The 20,953-nt window shown below is 47.4% G+C and overlaps 1 protein-coding gene across 29 annotated transcripts in view; it reads left to right on the forward strand.

The window, feature by feature from the left end:
* PTK2 (protein tyrosine kinase 2) overlaps positions 1-20,953 on the forward strand; it is a 192,975-nt gene that overhangs the window by 121,239 nt on the left and 50,783 nt on the right. For 14 of the 29 annotated variants that reach the window (XM_027560747.1, XM_027560756.1, XM_027560729.1 and 11 more), the window contains 4 exons: positions 1,938-1,990; positions 13,159-13,176; positions 18,945-19,001; positions 20,365-20,385. In XM_027560747.1, coding sequence (XP_027416548.1) covers positions 1,938-1,990; positions 13,159-13,176; positions 18,945-19,001; positions 20,365-20,385 — 149 coding nt within the window. The remainder of the gene's footprint in view (positions 1-1,937; positions 1,991-13,158; positions 13,177-18,944; positions 19,002-20,364; positions 20,386-20,953) is intronic. The other 15 variants (XM_027560745.1, XM_027560751.1, XM_027560750.1 and 12 more) reach the window with 3 other exon arrangements.

Below are 20,953 nucleotides of genomic sequence, written 5' to 3' on the forward strand. Positions count from 1 at the left end.
AGGCTGTGCGGCCTCTCCAGCCTTGCTTCTGCTCCCACACTCAAGCTTCAGCCACACTGAATGCCCTTCGGCTCCTGGAGCCCACGTCCGTCCTTCAGCAGGGCCCTGCTCAGGTCTCACCCTGCATCACTTCATCTGAAAACCCCCCATCACTCCAGTCCTGGAAGCAGCCCTGTGTTTTTCCGTAACTTATCTGAGTAACAGTCACCTCTCTGCTGCTCTCACTCTTGGGCTTCACTGATGGCCGGGGTCAGGGGGCCTGTAGGCCTGACACGGGACAGTAGGTGGCACCCAGTAGGTACATAGTTGCTGAGCAGGCAAGTGGTGGGGGGGTGAGACCATTTCTCTCAGCTTTTAGGCATTGTTTCACAAACCCAACAACATTTAATAGATATGTATTAATGTTATGAATTAATGGACATTAATTAAAATTATTGTTTATTAACTATAAAATCAGGCAAGAAATTCGTGCTCATAATAGTTTCAGTTGTAGAAAGTCTTTGAGAGATGACTGTGGATTAAATGCACAGGAATTGTAAATATAGACGTAAAAGTGAGGAGTAAGGGAGTAGATTAGAAGTGCTAACAGATACTAGAAAGGAGCAGAATTTCCACAAATCACAGAGCGGCAGACGTGTTGTTACCACTGATCAGAGAGGTGTTTGTGAGCAGGTTGATTCAGAAAAGTGCCCCAGCCGACAGCAGAGCACGACGCAACATGCTGTCTGTGGGACAGAGGCAGAGGACCGTGGCCTGTGGATGAGGAGCGTGCACCTGTGGCCTCCCACTAAATGCAGTTGAGAGGGAGTTACGGTCAGTCAGGTGGCTGCAGTGGAAGAGGAGCTGCTGGTTTGTTAGAACACTCGGGTTAAACTTTTAGTATAGACATAGCATTTCAAACGTGTAGCAAATTCAGTAAAAGACTGATGTGTGTGGCTTTGTGCTGTAAACCTTCCCCGGTCACTCAGTGGGTAAAGAATCCACCTGCAATACAGAAGACCCAGGTTCAATCCTTGGGCCAGGAAGATCCCCTGGAGAAGGGAATGGCTACCCACTCCAGTATTCTTCCTGGAGAACCCCATGGACAGCGGAGTCTGGTGGACTGCTGTCCGTGGGGTCGCAGAGAGTGACACAACTGAGCGACTAACACTTCTAGAGGTTGTGCAGTTGCACATTGAATATTTCTAGTTCTCAGAAGGGATATATTAAGCTCCAAGATTTCCAATATAAATTCTGTTTACTAAGGAAAATTCCTGTTCAGTATTTCTAGAGTAAATATTTATGTATCAGAAAAAAAGTTTTCTTTTATGAAAAGAGCAAAATAATTTTGACACCTGAAGACTGTAGGGTTCCTTTTTCCTCTCTGTTTTATGCTTTTTCGAAAAGTTTGAATTGAACTATACTTGGATTTTTTTTTAATGTGCTTAAAACCTTTGACCAAAATATGATTTTATGTGGATGTGTGTGTAAAACACTACCATTGTTGAGCCATTTCATGAAATGAATAACCAGATGTGTTAACCTTACCTGTGTCAGTCTGTAAATAATGACAGTATGTGTCACCATCCTGCCTGCTCTTGATCACGCTCTAAACGGCGGCAGGGCCAGTGCCGTGTCCAGAGGACTCCTCAGTCGCGGGCGTCTCCCCTCGGCAGCCCAGCATCTGAAGTGATTCAGGCCATGCGCACCACGCTCAGCAGTGTTGTGGCTCAGCGTTCCTTCCCTCGTCGGCCTGCACTTCTGGTCTTTAAAACGTTAAAGCAGGCTTTAAGGACCTCGGGTGATAGAATCTGGTATTTCACAAAGTCCCCCTCTGGACTGTGCCGTCTCCCTGGGAGAGGGCACAGCCGTCCTGGTTCTGGGCAGCTGGCGTGCATGTGAATGCCAGCAGCGTGGTCTGGAGAGTGGGGCGCTCACGCTTTGTACCTCTGTTCCAGGCTGGCCAACAGCGAGAAGCAGGGCGTGCGCACCCATGCGGTCTCCGTGTCAGGTAAGAGGCCACATGGGCGGCAGCGGGGTGCCCACAGCGGTGGGAGGGGGCCCCGTGTGTCTGACCTCTGCTCATTCTTAGGAGGATTATGTCTTTCTAGGCTAGATTATGAATGTTAAAGATTAAAGTTATTTAATTTTTAAAACTTAAAAGTAACTTTAAAATTTGTATAATTTTACAGTAGTAGATTACTCACAAATTACTTAGAATTCCAAGTTATGTTTCAGTTTTAATGCCATGTTAATTGTAGAGTGAAAATGTTTGCTTTCGAAGCTGCCATTATAATTTATGCTTGCAGTTCAAAAATTAACATAATATGCTTTGTGTATTTATTATTTTTTGAAGTTCAAGAGATGTGGAATATTTATAAACAGCTTTTTTTGTTAACAATTAACATAAAATGGTGTTTGAATATTGCTTTTTAAAAGATACAGTTAAGATACTGACATAAGCAGTATCTTAACTATTTACTGGTGTGATGAGCATGGTGTGCTTTCTCTGATATGTTTCTCAAAATACATGTGCCTTTTCCCCCCCATTTAAAAATGTAGAAAATAGAGGAAAGGTGGGAAAAAGCATCTTCTATGGACCCAGGTTTGGCATCTTAAAATACACATGCTAAACGTGTGTATATACATGTATATATACACATGTATATCCATATGCACACATATATAGTATGTTCTCATCTATGTCACATTTCTAAAATAATAGATTCCTAAAACTCTACTGTCTGACAGTCTGACTTAGAAGAAGTCTAATTCTTGTTAGTTTAATTTACCTTGAGTGAATTTTTACCTAAAATTTAGTTTTGTGCATTTGCCTAGTTGATGACTGAATTATTTGTTAATGTTCCAGCATACAAATATAATTGCTTATTTTTTTTATCATCCATAAACATCCAACAACCCTCTTCTCAAGAAATATTTGTGTTGGTATTCATGCTTTTGTGCTTAGCAGAGGTCCTCTAGTGAGGAACCTCGTGGGGCAGGTGTGTAGGGGGAGCCCTGCGGCTCAGGAGTCAACCCCTTCCTGATGTGGGGAGAGGCCTGTTCAGTGCCGGAGCTTGTGCTGCCGGGCGGTGCCGGACGCCGGCAGCCTCCCCTCAGCCCAGGGTGACGCACGGGGGCTGAGTAGCTTGGCATCTCCAGTCTGTGGTGGCGCAGGAGATTTGGCAGGCAGGGAGCAGGCCCTTCGGGGTTGTGATCTAGTTGGAGAGACACGCCACCGCCCACCCGAGTGGCCTGGTGGCGGAGAACTTGTCAGCATCAGAGGGTGTTTTGTACCGTGCTCCACAGAAGAGGAGCTATCCAGCCAGCGCTGAGTCATTCCTAAGTGCTCCAGTCCTTCCCCGCTGGACTGGAAGCGAGCCTGGGCGGCCAGCTGGGAGGCACCGGTGGTCCTCACCGACCTGGGTGCCCCTGTGCTCTGCAGGCGCTCTGTGCGATGCTGAGCTGACACACCCTGCCAAGCTCATCACAACTCCGGGTTGCGACAAAACACGACAGGCCTCACGGAAGCTTCGGGTCTCATTTCTTCCATTTCCTAATGTCCTCAGCGTTTTTCCACAGCTGCCCGTTAAGACACTTGTGGGTGTCACCTCTCCCAGCACCCCCATCTTGATCCGCCTTCACTGTCCTCCCCAGGCACCCTGGACTGGAGTTCACGCTGCAGCCCCTTCTCTACAGCAGCTCTCGGGATACTCCCCCCTTTACTGAATGTAGGTAGGCAATTCCCTTGGCAGAATCTTTCCTCAGCTTGGCCCCGAGGCTTCCCAACGTCTCTGCGTAGCCCGCCCCCGTCCTCCATACAGGTCTTCACACAGTTCTGTCGAGCGTCTGGCCCCTCTGTTCACCTCCTTCCCCCTGTAGTTCTGCTCAGACTGCTCCACCGGCCAGCACAGCCTTTTCATCATCACACGTCAAAATCTTTCCATTCTTCAGAGTCAGTGATGCTGTTCCACACGTGGCCACCACTTTGGTGGTTCACGGAACCACCAAACCTTCATTCACAGGCCACAAAGAACGTTGCATGTCCCATGAATATTTAGTGACTGGACGTACCTCTTAGATTCCTGTCACTCCTCCGTCACCCCGCTCATGACTTGCTCCCTTCCATGGAGTTGGACTCACAGCGTGCAAAGACTCTTGAACACGCCATCCCAGCAGTATGGCTGGCCAAGAGCTGCGCCTTGCACTTAGCTCTTAAGCTGTTAAGGTGACACCTAGATGACCAAGACTTCTGCCAAACCTCAAGATTCTTTTTTATCTGGTAGCCTGGAAACCACGCGGGTGTGCTGTGGTTAACCTCAGCCACCCGCAGACTCAGTGGAGCGCCACGCCGGTTCCCCACACCACAAGCCGATCTGTCTCCAGGATGGTGTGGTGTGGTGGCTGAGGCTCAGCCTGACTGTGGCCAGCAGTCATGACCTGCTTTTCTGTCATAGTCTATCCTGTCCCACCCCAGCAAACCCCTGCAAGGTGGCTATTAGTCCAGTCTTAGAAAGTCCATCATCAGGTGCTGCTCAGTGCCTGCTCTGTGCTAGGCCTTGTTCCAGATGCTGGGGTGCACTGGTGGACGGAGCCAGCTTGCTCCTGTGCGGACCTGATGTTCTGTGCAGGAGACGGAGACGCTGGATGGAAATCAAGCAGGCAGATGCAGAGTGAGGGTAGAGGTCCAGGGACGTCCCTCTGAGCAGTTGACTGAATACAGTGAGACTTGGGGCCTGCGGACACTGGAACAGTGAGCGCCAGGCCCTGCAGTGGGAGCTTGGCAAACTCAGCACCAGCCAGAGAGCTGAGAGGCCGGGGCAGGGCAGGCAAGGGCACACCCAGCAGAGAGGTGACAGCTCTCTCCTTATTAGGCACTCAAGGTGCAGTGCATAGCATTAGACATTACCTTGTTAATCCTTGTGACCACCTCCCAGGTCTTTATCGTCTCCCCATTTCACAGACAGGAGGAAAGACAGAGAGGGCTTGTTCAGTGTCACACAGCTTGAAAACGATGGAGCAAGGACTGAACTCAGGTCGTTATTGCCCTCTAGGTTATGTTGCCTTTCAGTAATAATTTAAGGGAGATGACCCCAAGTACAGATGAAGAATCAGCTGGGAAGATGGAGAAAGTGGGACTGCCTGATTCCCCTATTTTTTATACAGTCACAACTGAGAAGCTCTTCCCTAGTCTTTAAGGCTGGCTTCAAATGCCACCCCCTCCTGAAGCCCTCCCTGCCTACTCCAGGACCCTCCTTCCTCAGAGTTGTCTCGCCTGCCATACATGCCACTATTGTGGATAATCTTTAAATAGATACGAGCTTAGAAACCTTCTTATCCCCTAGACCACAACTCCATCATAGACAAAGACATGTTCTGTTTGTCGTTCCTGTCTAGGACAGAGTGCTCAGGGATTGTTTTTAGGTGAATCGGCTGCCTGAGCAAGGTGCGGAGATTGGTGCTAGGGCTTGGAGGACTGCACTTTGGTGGGGGGACAGGGAGAAAGGCAGGGACCCTCAGAGTGGATAGTGGCCTCGAGAGCTGCTGGGCTCACAGACTCCCCAAGTGCTGGTCATGATGAACCCTTCTGCATGCACCCCTAGGGAGTTTGGGGCAAGGGGTCCAGAGGCCAGCCAGTGGGAAGGCTGAAGTCTGGATGTCAGCAAACAGTCCCCAGCTCATGATCACGGGTTCCAGGCCCTCCTGTGTATCTCTTTGTGAGGAAGTAGAGTTTCAGACCATCCTCAATAGGGTCCAGTTTCAGTCCATGTTGAATATACGCAGTCTTGTTTCTGAGAGCTGGAGTTTCTAATGTTAGTTTGAGATGAGCCAGTTTACAGTCCATGTCCAGTATATGCAGTCTCGTCTCTGAGATCTAGAGTTTCGCTCTAATGTAAGTGTGAGATGAGCCAGTTTACAGTCCCTGTCCAGTATATGCAGTCTCGTCTCTGAGATCTAGAGTTTCGCTCTAATGTAAGTGTGAGATGAGCCAGTTTACAGTCCATGTCCAGTATATGCAGTCTTGTCTCTGAGATCTAGAGTTTCGCTCTAATGTAAGCGTGAGATGAGCTGGTTTATAGAAATAGTCCCCAGAATAGAGCATTTCCCTGGGCACCTTCTCAGAGGGCCTAGAGTCAACTTTTCTAGCCTATGTGTATGATTTTAGGAACTGTGTTTCTTCTGGAGCGCAGTTAGCAGTACATGGAAAGGCCTTCGCTTGTCCTAAGGGGTCTGTGTGTGTCAGAGGGGCACCTGGAGTAGGTGGGGGGGTTGAGCAACGTTTGTGTGGATGAAGATTCCCCGGAATGCAGGTGCTTTGTTCACTGAATGAAGCTGAATTTTAAATATTCCAAAGGCAGAAACTTTGGTTTTCGGTTGTTTTTTGTGTTTCAAGGTTCTGTTTGTCTGTTTTAAATAACCAGGCCTCTAGTGAAGCAGTGGGACCTTAAGTGTAACAGAAATGCTGATGACCTGTGACAACCACTTCACTGTGCCCATGGCTCCTGTCACATGTCTGGGTTGTGGTAACGGGGCTGGAGATCAGAAGACTGTGTTCTCTCTTCTGTGTCTGTCACCACAACCAAGGCCATGACCTTTTCCTTTTGTTAGAAATGTTTGGTTTGATTGTCTCTGCTGAGCCCTTGGTGGTGAACACATGTATCACTCTGTAGTGATACTTTGCAATGGGATGTTTATTATAAATTAAAAAAAAATTTTTTTTGCTTTGTAACCGATTCTTCTGGTTTAGTTGTTAACCTTGCAGCATCATTCTAGCTATTTAAAATTACACATAGTGACTAAAAATTATCCTAAACTAAAAGTTGACAAATGTCATTTGCATTAAGCTGCTTCGTTACAAATTCTAAAGCAGCTACTTAATATATGTAGAAGTAGTTTGTGAAGTTCTGTAAAATATTAGGTGGTATGTGGGTTGGTGTTCAGCCGCTAAGTCATGTCTGACTCTTTGCGACCCCATGAACTGCAGCACGCCTGGCTTCCCTGCCCTCCACCGTCTCCCAGAGTTTGTTCAAATTCATGTCCATTGAGTCAGTGATGCTATCTTTAATAATTGCGTTTTTTTCTCCTTTTTTCTCACTGTCTCTGAAGCACTAAGCCTGCAATTCATTCATTGCGCTGCCACTGCTTTGTAAATACAAGTAGTTACTTAGCTATGAGTGAGGCTCAGAGATTATGCACACTCACAAGCATTGTCTTGTTTAAGCCTCAGGACAGTCTTCCTCCTTTTCCCACTTCACAGGTGAGCTAGGGTGGTGAGGTGTGGCTCACGTAGCTAGCCAAAGCAGAGAGTCTGGTGGAAACCCAGATCTGGGCTCTGAAACCCACTGTCTTCTCATCAAATCACACCGAGATGTTGGAAGGCAGGAGGTGTCGATGTGAGAAGGGAGGAGTATTTTCCTGGAAGAGTCTGAGTCCGATTTCAGGGTGGTTTTTCTTCCATTTATCAGGAATAGCAATAGCATAGTGTTGACTCATTTCTGACTGTTCTGTTGGAATCCAAATATCTGCCCTACCTGCAAGTTTGAATGAGTTTTTTTCATCTGGTTTACAGCCTAGTTTCACTTTTGGTAACTGATTTAGAAGGCAGTCTCCATCTATACTGAAAGCTTGATTTTAAGTGAAAGCTTTCAGGAATTGTTTAAGTGCCCTAATTTAGAGTACTGTCACCTAGTACAGGGGTCCCCAAGCCCCCGGGCTGCGGACCAGTCCTGGTCCTTGGGTCCTCAGCTTGTTAGGAACCAGGAAAAGGTGAGCCGCAGGCAAGGGAGCCAGGCTTCACCTTCTGCCCCCCTTCACTCAAATGACCGCCTGAGTCACCCCCTACCTTTGAGTCATAGAAATACCGTCTCCCTTAAATCTAGTTCTTGTTGCCAAAAAAGTTGGAGATTGCTGGCCTATTACCTGTGAGGCTAATTTTTGTAAATTATGTGTCTTATGACATAATTTAATCAAACTAATGCAACTGATGGTTTTTATGTGCACTGGTGGCTTACCTGGTAAAGAATCCGCCTGCAGTGAGGGAGACCTGGGTTCAATCCCTGGGTTGGGAAGATCCCCTGGAGAAGGGAATGGCTACCCACTCCAGTATTCTGTCCTGGAGACTTCCACGGACAGAAGTCCATGGGGTCACAGAGTCGGACATGACTGAGCGACTTTCATTCACCCACTCATGTGGTAAGTATTGGGGGTTTGACTTATTCACAGTACTTGTCTTACTGGAAATGCTTCTGATTCCGACAGTCATAACTAGAGTCCTGCGGTCAGTGTGGGGTTAGGAGAGACGTTTAGAGGTCTCTGGCTGGGTGGGGGCAGGGTGATTGATTGTGTTGTACCTGAATGAGGAAGTCATGATCGGCAGAATACCTCTGCCCCCACCCCCCACCCCCTGTGCTGTCTCCTTCCTCCCAGGACCTCTCCTTGCACCATTGTTACAGCATCTGGACTCTCCCTCCTCGCACCATTGTTACAGCGTTTGGACTCCCTTTGCCTCTCTTGAGATTTGAGGCTGCTGCCTGATTGCAGCCCTCTCCTCTCTGGCTTCTACGAGAGTCCCATGGGTTCTGAACTACCCACAGCGTGTGTTGTAGGCTAATGCCCTGAAGAAGCACCCAGAGCCAGGCTGGTTTCCTGCTCCTCAGCTGCAGGCTGGAGATGGGCAGACACATGTAGGACCCCCCGCGGGGACACTTTCAGATGAAAAAGAATCCGAATGAGATCGGAGCAATCATGAGTGCAACAGAAATTTACAGAGGATATTTACTCGGGTAAACTTCCAGGCCACAGATCTGTCCTCAGGCCCTGTGGACGCAGTTTCCAGAGTAGAGTGTGCCCTGCTGCTCCTTGTTGGCCCCACTCAGTGAGGGGCTGTGTGCTGCTGCTTCCTCAAGAGCACTCGGACCTGTATGTTCCAAGCTCTGGCCTGTAGGAAAGCGTCCCTCGTGGTGGCCAGGGTTTGGGAGTATTTGGCTGATGAGCCATCTTATTCTCCTTGCTCCTGAGAAATCTGTAAGCAGGTCAAGAAGCAACAGTTAGAACTGGACATGGAATAACAGACAGCTTCCAAATCGGGAAAGGAGTACGTCAAGCCTGTATATTGTCACCCTGCTTATTTAACTTATATGCAGAGTACATCATGCGAGATGCCAGGCTGGATGAAGCACAAGCTGGAATCAAGATTGCCAGGAGAAATATCAATAACCTCAGATACCCAGATGACACCACCCTTATGGTGGTGAAAGCAAAGAACGAAAGAGCCTCTTGATGATAGTGAAAGAGGAGAGTGAAAAGTTGCATTAAAACTCAATATTCGGAAAACTAAGATCATGGCATCCAGTCCCATCACCTCATGGCAAATAGATGGGGAAACAATTGAAACAGTGACAGACTTTATTTCGGGGGGGCTCCAAAATCACTACATATGGTGACTGCAGCCTTGGAAGAAAAGCTGTGACCAACCTAAGTAGCATATTAAAAAACAGAGACATTACTTTACCAACAAAGGTCCGTCTAGTCAAGGCTATGGTTTTTCCAGTAGTCATGTATGGATGTGAAAGTTGGACTATAAAGAAAGCTGAGCACCAAAGAATTGATGCTTTTGAACTGTAGTGTCGGAGAAGACTTGTGAGAATCCCTTGGACTGCAAGGAGAGCCAACCAGTCCATCCTAAAGGAGATTGGTCCTGAATATTCATTGGAAGGACTGATGCTGAAGCTGAAACTCCAATGCTTTGGCCACCTGATGGTGAAGAACCGACTCATTGGAAGAGATCCTGATACTGGGAAAGATGGAAGGCAGGAGGAGAAGGGGAACAGAGGATGAGATGGATGGATGGCATCACCGATGCGATGGACGTGAGTTTGAGCAAGCTCCGGGAGTTGGTGATGGACAGGGAATCCTGGCCTGCTGCAATCCATGGGGTTGCAAAGAATCAGACATGACTAAGCGACTGAACTGAACTGAATGAATAAACTTTGATAATCTTAAAATTTATTATTATTAATACAAGAAGCCCAAGTATCATCGTATTAAATATAAAAACAGATATTGTCCAAAGACCCAATTTTGGGGATTGGTTGTTTTTTTCTTTTTTTCATTCATAGAGAAAAATTTTAAAGGAAGGCTTGAAACTTTTAAAATATAAATTCCGGAATTTGACCTCATGGCTTTCTAGTCATGTGTCATGGATGCATAATAATTGTGGGATTTATTAAAAATCAAACTGCATGATATAAGATAAAATGTATATGATATTTTTACATGCAAGGGATCATGTGAATGAATGGATATTGTTGTGCTTTTGAATTTTTAGCTTCTTAACTCTTTATCCTGGGAATTTCCAAATATAATGCAGAAGTAGAGAGAGTAGAACGAGGTAGTGAATCTCCAGAAACTCATCACCCAGATTCAGTAACTAAAATCCAGTCACTTCATCCCTGCCTCCACCCTCTTATTCCTCATTGATTGTCTTCCCTCATAGCTCAGTTGGTAAAGAGTCTGCCTGCAACGCAGGAGACCTGGATTCGATCCCTGGGTTGGGAAGATCCCCTGGAGAAGGAAATGGCAACCTACTCCAATATTCTTGCCTGGAGAGTCCCATGGACAGAGGAGCCTGACAGACTATAGTCCATGGACTCGCAGAGTCGGACAAGACTTAGAGACTAAACCACCGCCTCTGATTGTCTTAAAGCACCTCTAAGGCATAGTCATCTGTAAGTGTTTCTAGAAGGTGAAGACTTTTTAAAAGCAGTTTTATTATACTGTAAGAAAGCTAACAGTAATTCCTTAATGCCAACTGTCATTCCGTGTTGTGATTCCTTAGTTTTAAGGCCTTGTCACTCTTGGTGGTGTCCAGTTGGGGGTCAGACAGGCGGTGCTGGATGAGCTTGGCTGTGTACCCCTGCAGTCTCTGTGTACTGTCTGTATGTATCTGTGGAGGAAATCACGTCCCTCACACTGCGCCCCACGCCCTGAGTCTGGCCGATTGCAGTTCTGTGACGCTGTGCTGAGCAGGTCGCTCTCTGGCCCCTGTATTCCTGAATTTCCTGTACTCTGGTCGTTAAGGTTGAGAGGAGTTTGGTCAGGGAGTTGGGTATGGGCTGAGGGAGGCAGGTGGGCAGATCTCAAGGACTCACGTTGTTGAGATCACAACACACCCTGCGGAAATGTGACCAAATTGTTTCCATTCTTCTCATTTCCGCTCCTAACGTGGACTGATGGCAGCAAGCTGCCGCCATCCTCATCCTGACCCTGCCCTCCCCGGGCCCGCCCCTGGAGTCCTCACCTTTGTTGACGGGAGCCTGTGGAGCTGCAGCTTCTCCGTCACGTGGTGTCGCCCGTGCATATCAGAGGGTGGGGCCGCCCTTGTACTGACCCCACTGCCACGTGTCCGCTGTTGCCCTCACCGCATCGCAGTTGTCACGTCTCCAGCTCCAGGAGGGCTGGCATGTGTCTCGTTCATCCAGCAAGTGCCTGATAGAGAGTTGACTTTCAAGAGAGTTTTCAGTACGTGAATGACAGTGAATGAGGAGCGGATGCTGGTAGACGGAGGGCTTCGGAGCCTTGTGTTCAGATACCCTGGCTCCAGTTTTTTATGTGAAAGCAGTTTATTTGAGGTGTACACTTAAGGTCTGTGTCTTTGCTGATGGTTTGGGGGAAAGTGCTGATAAAGCTCTTTTACAAATCAAGAGCTGCTAGTTCTCTGCACTGTTCTTTTTGCAGTTGAACGTTAGCTGCTCAGGAGAGCCTGTGTCCATCGGTCTCTGTTGCTTGTGCCGTCGTGTGTCAGCTTTATTCTTCGTAAAGGCATCTATACCTTTGCTCGCTCCGCTGGCTTCGTGGATCTGGCTGACCTCTTCATGTCTTGCTTAAAGTTTCAGTATCTAGTGCTACTCTTTCCTAAGAGAGAAAACTGCATTTTAAAATATTAATGTCTCTCAAGTCAATTATATTAAGAAATCAAGTGTACCAGTAGTCACATAAAAGAATTGCAACTTTGTACTTGTCTTTATAGCTATGCCTTACAATGTAACATAAGTTTTCTCTGGTATTGAAATAATGTGTTTCTGTTTTTCTCTTCCTTCCTCCTGCCTCTGTATAAGGAGTCAGTCACTGCCAACCTAAGATTAAGAAGGCTAGGCGCTTCCTCCCCTTGGTCTTCTGTGCCCACGAACCTTCTTCTGCGGGTACTGCACTCAGCTTTTGCACAGGCTCTCCTCCTAACCACAGCTGATTACAGCGGCCAGGCGGCAGCCTAATGATGCTTATAGATGGTGCCTGCCCCGGGGTCAGTGTAGTGCTGCCCGGCAGGGGCTGTGGGCTGGGGTTCAAGGTGACTGTCTGTGGGCCGTCCTGATAGAAGACTCTGTTTGCCTGTTGGCTGGTGTTTAAATGCATGACAGGGCGAGGAGTCTCTTCCTGTGTGATCTCAGTGTTTTCCCAAAGGGGCTGGCAGGTACCACACCTTTGCCTCATGGGTGTCCTAACACAGCATGTGAGTGATGGAGGAGGATGGTGCCAGTGAGCCCTGGGGTCTCCTCGCCTGCTTCGTGGGCAGATATTCAGGGATGCTGCAGAGGACGGGCAGCCAGGGCCCCGGAAGCGTTATCTAGGAGAGGGAGATGGTGAGGGTGTAGCAACCTGGACGGTTCTTCTGCAGACGCTGTGTAGATATGAGTGGAAGTGCATCGGCAGAGCCCCAGGAGGAGCGGCCGGAGCCCCGGGGCTCCCTGCGGAGGCCTTCTGAGGGCTGTTCCCTGCGCACACACTAATGACCCGCGGTTCCCATTTCTGTCCAAGAGGATGCACGTTCCTTTGAGGATAGTAGACTTGTCTTTAACATTTAATGGTGAGAAGCAATCAAATTAGCTTTGCTTAATGCGGCAGAAATGCACCTAAACTGCTGTTTTCCTGGGGTAATGTGAGGAGGCTTCACACTTGCACTAATGCCTTCAAGTCAAGTAAACATGCTGACTCCTCCATCCTGCAGTCTTTCTTTTACCTTCTGAATTAGACTGGGGTGGGGGTGGTTTTTGTGTTTTCCTTACACTTTGATTTGCTTGTCATTTTAATAGTGTTTTCCCTTCTCTCCCCCTCCCTTCCTCTCTCTCCTCCCTTCCCCTTTCCCTTCCTCTCCCTTTCTTTGCATGCCACCCGGATCCACAGATGAAATTAGTGGGGACGGTAATATTTATTTTCACGTTTGTGTTACTAATGTGAGATGATTATTTATGGATATAAATACCACTCAGTTTTTAATGAAAGGCAAAATGTGGCTTAGATCCAACAGAGCATGTGTGAAACCAGTGATGGTGTGAACTGGTGATCTCTTTAGAGTTGCTCAGGGCTTCAACCGAAGAAGGGTCACCGTCGGCTTCTTTACCACGTCTCACTGGTAAACTTGAGTTGTGCATGTTCATAGAGAATTTTAGGGATCTCATTATTAGAACTAAAGGTAAAGGGAAATTGTCAAAACTGTTTGATTCCTCAGTAAATGGGAGAGGGTCACACACTTTGCCACATTCGTGTGTATAGTTGGGAGTGGCGTGGCAGGAAGGACAGGAGGAAAAGTATTTCTAAGAGTCACAGAGACTGAAGCAGCTGCGGAACTGTCTGCAGCGGTTGTTTTTTCAGGCAGTCGAGGACACCACTCCATAAACTAGAAAGTTAAGAGTCACGTGCAGTGTCTTGTTTTCATTTCCCTTGTGTGCTGCCTGCATGAAGCTTTGTACTCTTTTATAATAAGGAGTGAGATTTTATAAACTAAAATTAAGGGGGATTACACTTTTCCTCACTATTCAATGAGAAAAATGCTTTGACTGAAGCTTCCGTCTGTGCTCCTGTCTGTTGGGTTGGTGACATGATCCTTATGGGCAAAGTGCTTGCAGCGAAAGGTCTGAGCTACGTGTGACGGGGAGGGTGTCTGCCTCCCGGGCCTTGCAGCCAGAAGCTCTGCGCTCTGTGTCCTGGCTAATTGCTTGGTGGTGGCTGGCTGGAAGCTCCTCCGTGGAGGGTTCCCTGTGTGTCTGCCCTTTATCTGTGTGACTGCCGAGTCCCCCAGCAGGGATTCCGAGTGTAGCTAGGTGTTGTCTTCACTGGTGAGCAGAGGGGTGAGAGACTGACTGTCCAGGGCTGCTGGATGGGCGGCAGGGCCCAGGCCGCAGCCTCGCCAGCTCACCAGTTGGGTGACCTGCAGCAAAGCACTTGCCCCCTGGAGGCTTCATGTGCAGAGGCCTCGGTGGTGGTTTGAGGATTACTGTGAAAACATACAAATTTAAACAGATGAGTACAAGCAAGTGGTTATTACCACGTTGTTTATCTAAAGAAAACTTTTTGGTGCACTTTCCCCACATTTGGATTTCCCAGTACTATGAATCAGGGTGAGTATTATCCTCATTTTACAGGTGAATCTGCTGAGCCCTAAGGGTTTAATCCCTGAGTCTAAGGCAGGGATCCACAAACTAAGGCCCAAAGTCCAATTATAGCCCACCCCTGTTTTTGTATTGCTCCTTGAGCTAAAAAGGATTATTATGTATTTTTTTATTATGTATTTTTAAATGGTTGAGAGGAAAATCAAAGAATGTGGCATCAAAACTATGTGAAATTCAGATTTCCGTGTCCATCAGTAAGTTTCATCGAAACACAGTCATACCTTCGGTCATGACCAGTCTGCTCACCCCTGCAATTTAAGCGGCAGAGTTAAGTGGTTGCAGTGGAGACTGTGAGCAGCAAGTCTAAAATACCTACTCTCTGACCTTGTACAGAAAAAGTGTGCCGACCCTGGTGCAGGTCACAGCGCTGGTTAACGTCACAGAGCAAAGCAGCACCCTTCCTGGCTTCCTGAAGGCCCTCCTCCCCCGGCCCCCACCCCCTCCGCCTGCTGTCCGTGCAGCCTCCAAGGCTGACCGCAGGTTCGCCTGTCCAGGTGGTGTGAGGAGCTGTGATCGCTCAGTCGCACTGCACTGCTGGGCAGTGGCGTCCCCCTGCACGCGCTGCTCTGGGGGCGGTGCGTCCTCAGGCCCCCTGAGGGCAACAGGCCCGGCCGGTGTAAGTGGGGACAGACTCGCACCGCCCGCCCCCTTCCCCACCAGGGGACTGAGGGCACCCGGGAGGTTGGTGGGCTGCAGATCCTGGTCCAGTTCTGATATTTACATCCAAGTGTCCGCTGCCCCGTCCCTCCTGCTCTCCAGACTGGCCCTTCCCAGGGCCTCCAGACGCATCAGGCCTTTGGGTGACAGAGCAGAACCCGTGTGCGTGTCCAGGTTTCTGGAGCGACTTTACTAGGTCTCGCTCACCATCTTTGAGAATGAGAACTTGATACTTTTCTTTCCTCATTTCAGTTGTCAGTTTCTGTCCTTTTAACATGTCTTCACATCATTTTTATTTTACCACATACTGTGAAAACAAACACTGTAAATTACAGTGTTATCCAGGGTTTCAGAGGTCACCATTTTTCAAAGTATTTATTTTGAAATATTCAACTCATGGTCTGAAAAACCTTTCAGATTACAGTGTTACCCATGGTTTCAGAGGCCTCCATTTTTCAGAGTGTTCATTTTGAAATATTCAACTCATGGTCTGAAATTGTCTCCCAAGTACACACACCCACAAAAGCCTACCTGGGCACAGCCCTGGAACAAAAGCTGGACCCACATTGGGGGTGAAGTCCCCAAGCACACTTAGGGGAGCGCACTGAGGTCTCAAGACGCAGGGGGTCTGGTCTCACAAGACGAAGCCCCCAGAAATGCGGAAGGTGACAAAGAGCAGAGCTTGGAACGCAGTGGCCCGGGCGCCCTCCTACAGGGCCCCTCCAGGGCCTCTGGGGGCCTCAGGTTCCAGCCTGGGAAACAGGATGATGAGAGCAGGACCCACCATGTACGATTTTCCCGAGGTTAAGCAATGGTGCGTGTATTGTTTGTGATGGTGTCTGGCAGGTGCCCAGGTCTCCGTTAGCCGTGGCCACCATGATTAAGTGGAGCACACTCAGCTCTTCCCTTCATTTGTGTCGAGATCTTTCAACCTGCCTCCTTTTCCCTTATGTTTTCCTCCTACTGTATTTGGGGGCCAGATGGTTTCAGAGTGGACTCCAGTTGTTCAGGGACCGTTGAGTATGAAAAAGTACCTCTCATATCAGTGTCGTACTAGCCCATCATCCTAAAAACCAGGAAAGAAAAATGGAAAGTAGAACCAAATCCATATCAAGAGTTCTTGGGGAAATCCGCCAAGTATCTCACTTGAAAAGCCCTACATAGAAGGTCACGGTAAACCTTTGTAGGTGCATGCGCCTTCACCAATGTTGGCCCTGCCCCGTGAGAACCAGCCTGAGAAGAACACAGCAGCGAGAGCTCCCTGTTCACCTGGTGTCACAGTATCCACACCCACATTCATCACGAGTGATGCCCGGGTGTTTTGGATAATCCCCAGAGCTTTTTTTGTAGCATTCACATCACACCAAGACACAAAAACTGCAGACTCTTTCTTGTGATGGTGTAAACAAAAGTGTATGCAGCTTGTTTTTTTCCCAAATCAGTTTTGTGTGCCAGCCTGATGTATGAGCCTTCTTCTTCTTTCTCCCTGAGAGCAGTTCAGAGGTTGTCTGTTTGCCGAGGGTTTTATAAAAAGAGGCAGTCCTGGGAGCCGCTGCAGCCCCACCCAGAGGGCTCCTGCCAGGGAGGCCTCAGAAGCAGAGGGCACCAAGGAGATCGCAGCCCTCAGTCACCCGTCGTCTTCAGGGCCCACCGCAGCTTGATGTGTGTCTCTGTGATCCTCATGACAATCCCCGCAGGCAGACATGTTCTCATCGGACACGTGAGGGCACCGCTGAAGCACAGACAGGGCTGTGGGCGCCCGCATGCAGCTCTGCCTGGCCTGGCCCCGCCGCCTCAGGCTTGCAGCCCCCCTTGCGTGCCTGGAGTGCACGCCTTGTTTCTGTTCAGTGAGCGCTTGCCCGGCACCTCCCCAGTGCCAGCTCTGGTTTGCAGGCTGAGAACAGGACAGTGGATGAGCTGCAGCAGGGCCCGCTGCCCGGGGGCTCCGCTCCCAAGATCCAGAGGACCAGCAGAGAGCTGGTAGTGACAGGCCCTGAGCAGAGCACGTTGGGCAGCGCGACTGAGAGTGGCTGGGGGCCAGGAGGGGTCTCTGAGCAGACGGCAGACACTGTTCTTTAGGGAAACGAAGGACAGGCAGACAGTGGCCCCAGCGGCCCTGGGAAGCCCGCTGAGTCCTGGGCCCCTGACATCTTAGTGGAGCCAAGAGCCCAGGGCAGGGGCTGACGATGACTCCAGGGCAGCTGTGGTAACAGGGCGGCTGAGGGGGGAGGCACAGCCAGAGTTCTGGGCAGTTTTGCAGCAGAATCCAGCCTCCTCAGGGTCAGCTGATGTGTGTTGCCCCTGAGCGGGGTGGGTGTGTGGTGTATGTGAAAGAGGACCGTGGGGGTGGTCTGTGGGTGCAGGAGATCAAGTCGCCACACTGCCGACAGTGTGGACAGTTGAGGTCCGCCTGTGTGGCCTTAGCCTGACACGGTCCCCCACTTAGTCCTCTTCCTCACCCCAGCCTTGGCGGCACACTCTGTCCCCAAATTTCATTTCGCAGTTTCCGCTCAGCCACCTTACCCAAAAGCAAGGCTTTGGACCTAGAAACCACCACCACTCCTGGTATCCACTGAGAACAGGATAGGAGAGAGAAATGTAGGAATGTAAGGTGTGGGATAGATTAAGTATTTTTTTTCTTTAATCCTGAAAGTAGTAATATTTATAAACACATAAGAATAATATAAATTATCCACCTGTTATACAGGGCTTAGGAATAGGTCACATTTGCCAAATACCTAAAGGAATGCCTGTTTATGGACTTTATGTTCTGCCAGTTGAATTTGTTGTTACTTGAATTACTTTTAATAATGATGACAAATTGAGAAATGAATTCTTCGAACTACTTTTACATTTGATCTCAGTTGTTAGCATAGCAGTATGCAGAATAGTTGATGCTCTAGTGACTATAAACAGTATATAGTCTCTATTGTCTTTGGTTTCTATAATTTTAATATCTGAATGAAGTAATAATGGAAGCACAGAAGAGAGAACTTTTAATTCTTTAGAACTTATAGCCTCTCCTGGCCCAGCAGCTTAAACCCTGTGCACAGAGCTACTCAAGGTTTTCCTCTTTCCAGTACGAGAAAAACATAGAAGACCCGAGTGATTTTCCAGTGTAATTATTATCCAAGTGAGTTCGTGTTTACCTCAAAAGGAGTTTTCCCACCATTAATATGGAAATGGGTCGTTAAGTTCCTGCATTACTGAGAGGAATTGGTGGAAGCATTGGAACTTACACCAGAGAAGAACTCGGTTTCTATGCTATTCTGATTTTATTATTTTTGACACATCTTTTACCCTTTTGACATGAATAGACACTGTTCAAATATCTGAGTGAAAAGTTACAAGAGCAATTCCTGGGTTGCTTTCACCCTGAACAGATAAAGTAAGGTATCTCAAACGTCCACATGCCATTTTGTTTTCCGAAGAACATGGAGAATATGCTGTGAGGTCTGGTTGCGAATGAAGTCTGAGCTGTGCTTGGAGAAGCCCCAGCAGACGGCGGTGGGGCTCTACACGTGTGCTGGGTGTAGGGAGGCGGGCTTCACGGTCAGCCCAGCTGCTCGGTGCGTTTGAGTCGTGCACACAGTCGTTTCCTGTCTTCTGTTTTCCACAAGGGTTTTCTGTGTCAGTCTGTGTGCTCTCTGAGGAACAAGTCTGTGTATTATGACATGGTGGACCATGATGTCACCTTTATTTCCATAAATGACTCATGTGTGCACAAAAATTGAGTCATAGTGTTGTAAGAATATGTCAGCATAGCAGGGGATGCAGGCAGATCATTTTGCCTTCTCAAATTAGTTCAAGGCCAGGGGGTCGGAGATTTAACCTCTTCCAACATACATGTTTCCTGTCCTACAGAAACGGACGATTATGCCGAGATCATAGATGAAGAGGACACTTACACCATGCCCTCCAGTGAGTAGCTTTTGGTTTTGCTCCTGTTCAGATTTGACAGAGTTTTAAATATCTTGTGTTTAAATGTTTTAGATGTTTATTGTCCTTTTAATAGCTTATTGAGTTCATAGTAGAAATACTCTCTGCAGCCTTCCGTGCCCACTGCCAGGTCAGAAGCCTGAAACTCAAATATCTATCGTAAGTCAGTTCAGTTATGGGGATTTTGTAATCTTATGTTCTTGCTCTGTGATAATATATGACCTTTAATGATTAAAGCATTTCCTGTCTGTAGGAAATTAGTATTTAAACACACACACACATACAGTTCTTTGAATGCACACCTTTTAATGAATCACATTTCCCCTCTGAGGTTTCATTTCTTATTGCCCTTGACTAAGCAATTACAAAGAGCTTCCTGCGTCCAGTCCTTCCAGCTTGGGGTGGGAGGTGTGGGGAGAGCAGGATTCCTCGCCACCCCTCGCCCCGCAGCAGCCTGGCAGTGTCACCCTCTGTTTCTCTGCCATGCGGCATGCTGGTGAGGAGAGCCTGGGAGCCCCAGCTCTCCAGGTGGGGTGTATATAGTCCCAGCTCTGGAAAATTTCAAGGGCGTGTCTCAATTAAAAAAAAAAGTTAACCCTACCTGTTAAAGAGGCCTGACTAGGAGTCCTCATTAAGCCTTCGAGGCCTAATAATTCAGCATCTAATATCCTGGTTTTAGTAAAGCTCTGTGTGTTTGTAAAATGTTTCAGGTGCTTTACCCTGTTATATAAATATTTTGAAAGTTGTTCTCAATAGATTTCCTACACATGTTGAGATATACCAAAATAGAGAGAAATAGCCCAGTCCAACTCAACCCTGTGGGTATCCTGCGGGGAAAAAGGTGGGGGTGGGGGGGCTGAACTTCTTTCTAAGGGCTCCTGGGTTGGTGATTTGAAACGGAGGCAAGAGTTGAGACTTAAATGGGTTTACTGTGACTCACGGTAGCAATTTGGAGAAATGTTTAAATTTTGGTTTCAAGGTTTGGTTAGCCACTTAGTCTTTTGTACATTCTTGCAGACTATCCAAATTTTTATTAGTATATTATTCATAGTTGAGTAGTAGATGTCCAACATGATAACTTTTATCTAAACCCCAGAAAAACGGGTTATGGTATAAGGAGTTTGTGGGATAGAAATGCAAAGCCTTGCGTATCGTATTGCGTTAGCTTGAGGATATTGTGTTGTCACTCGTGTTTGGTCCTCTTTTTTAACTCCTGTTAGTAGTCAAAATATTTGACGAAGTAAATATTGAAATGTACTCTCCAAGTTTGTTGTTGTTAACCTGATTGCTATTAGTTATTTCTAAGCAAGGTCTTCACTTTTTTTCTCTCTTAATTGCTATACAGAAAGCTATGGAATAGATGAAGGTAACAGGATTCCTTTAAAATAACTGCATTTGCTTGCAATTGCAACCCATGGAATGATACGGGATGTCTCAGTTTCCAGTTAACTTTTATTTTTAAACTTTTTCATTGGTTTACTCATGCTGTTAAATCAATGGAACTACCAGCTAAAGTGATTTTAAAGAGGAAAATGACCATCTAAAATTTGGGTTGAATTTTCCATGTGATTTCTAATTTGACAAATTATAAGAAATCAAAATACCAAGCAGGTCATTGGATTAGAATCATCACCTAGGTCCCCAGTGGGTAGTTTCTTTCCATGTGCCTCCAAATAATTGGATTTGTATAAATCATGACAATTGATTACATTAATTTGAGGCTGATGCTGTCAAAAATATAAAATACTCGTAATCTATTATGTGATACATTCAACCTTGTTCCCAAATTTTCTGACTTAAAGCTGGTCCTAGAAGCTACCTCTTTAAACTCGTTTAGCTCTGTGAATAATATAGATAGGATTATAATGAAGTGGAACACTCTTAAACTTTTAAAAAACAAACTTATTCATGCCACAATTTTTTCCTTCCATGTC

The sequence above is a fragment of the Bos indicus x Bos taurus genome, chromosome 14, assembly GCF_003369695.1.
Source record: "Bos indicus x Bos taurus breed Angus x Brahman F1 hybrid chromosome 14, Bos_hybrid_MaternalHap_v2.0, whole genome shotgun sequence".
Lineage (NCBI taxonomy): Eukaryota > Metazoa > Chordata > Mammalia > Artiodactyla > Bovidae > Bos > Bos indicus x Bos taurus.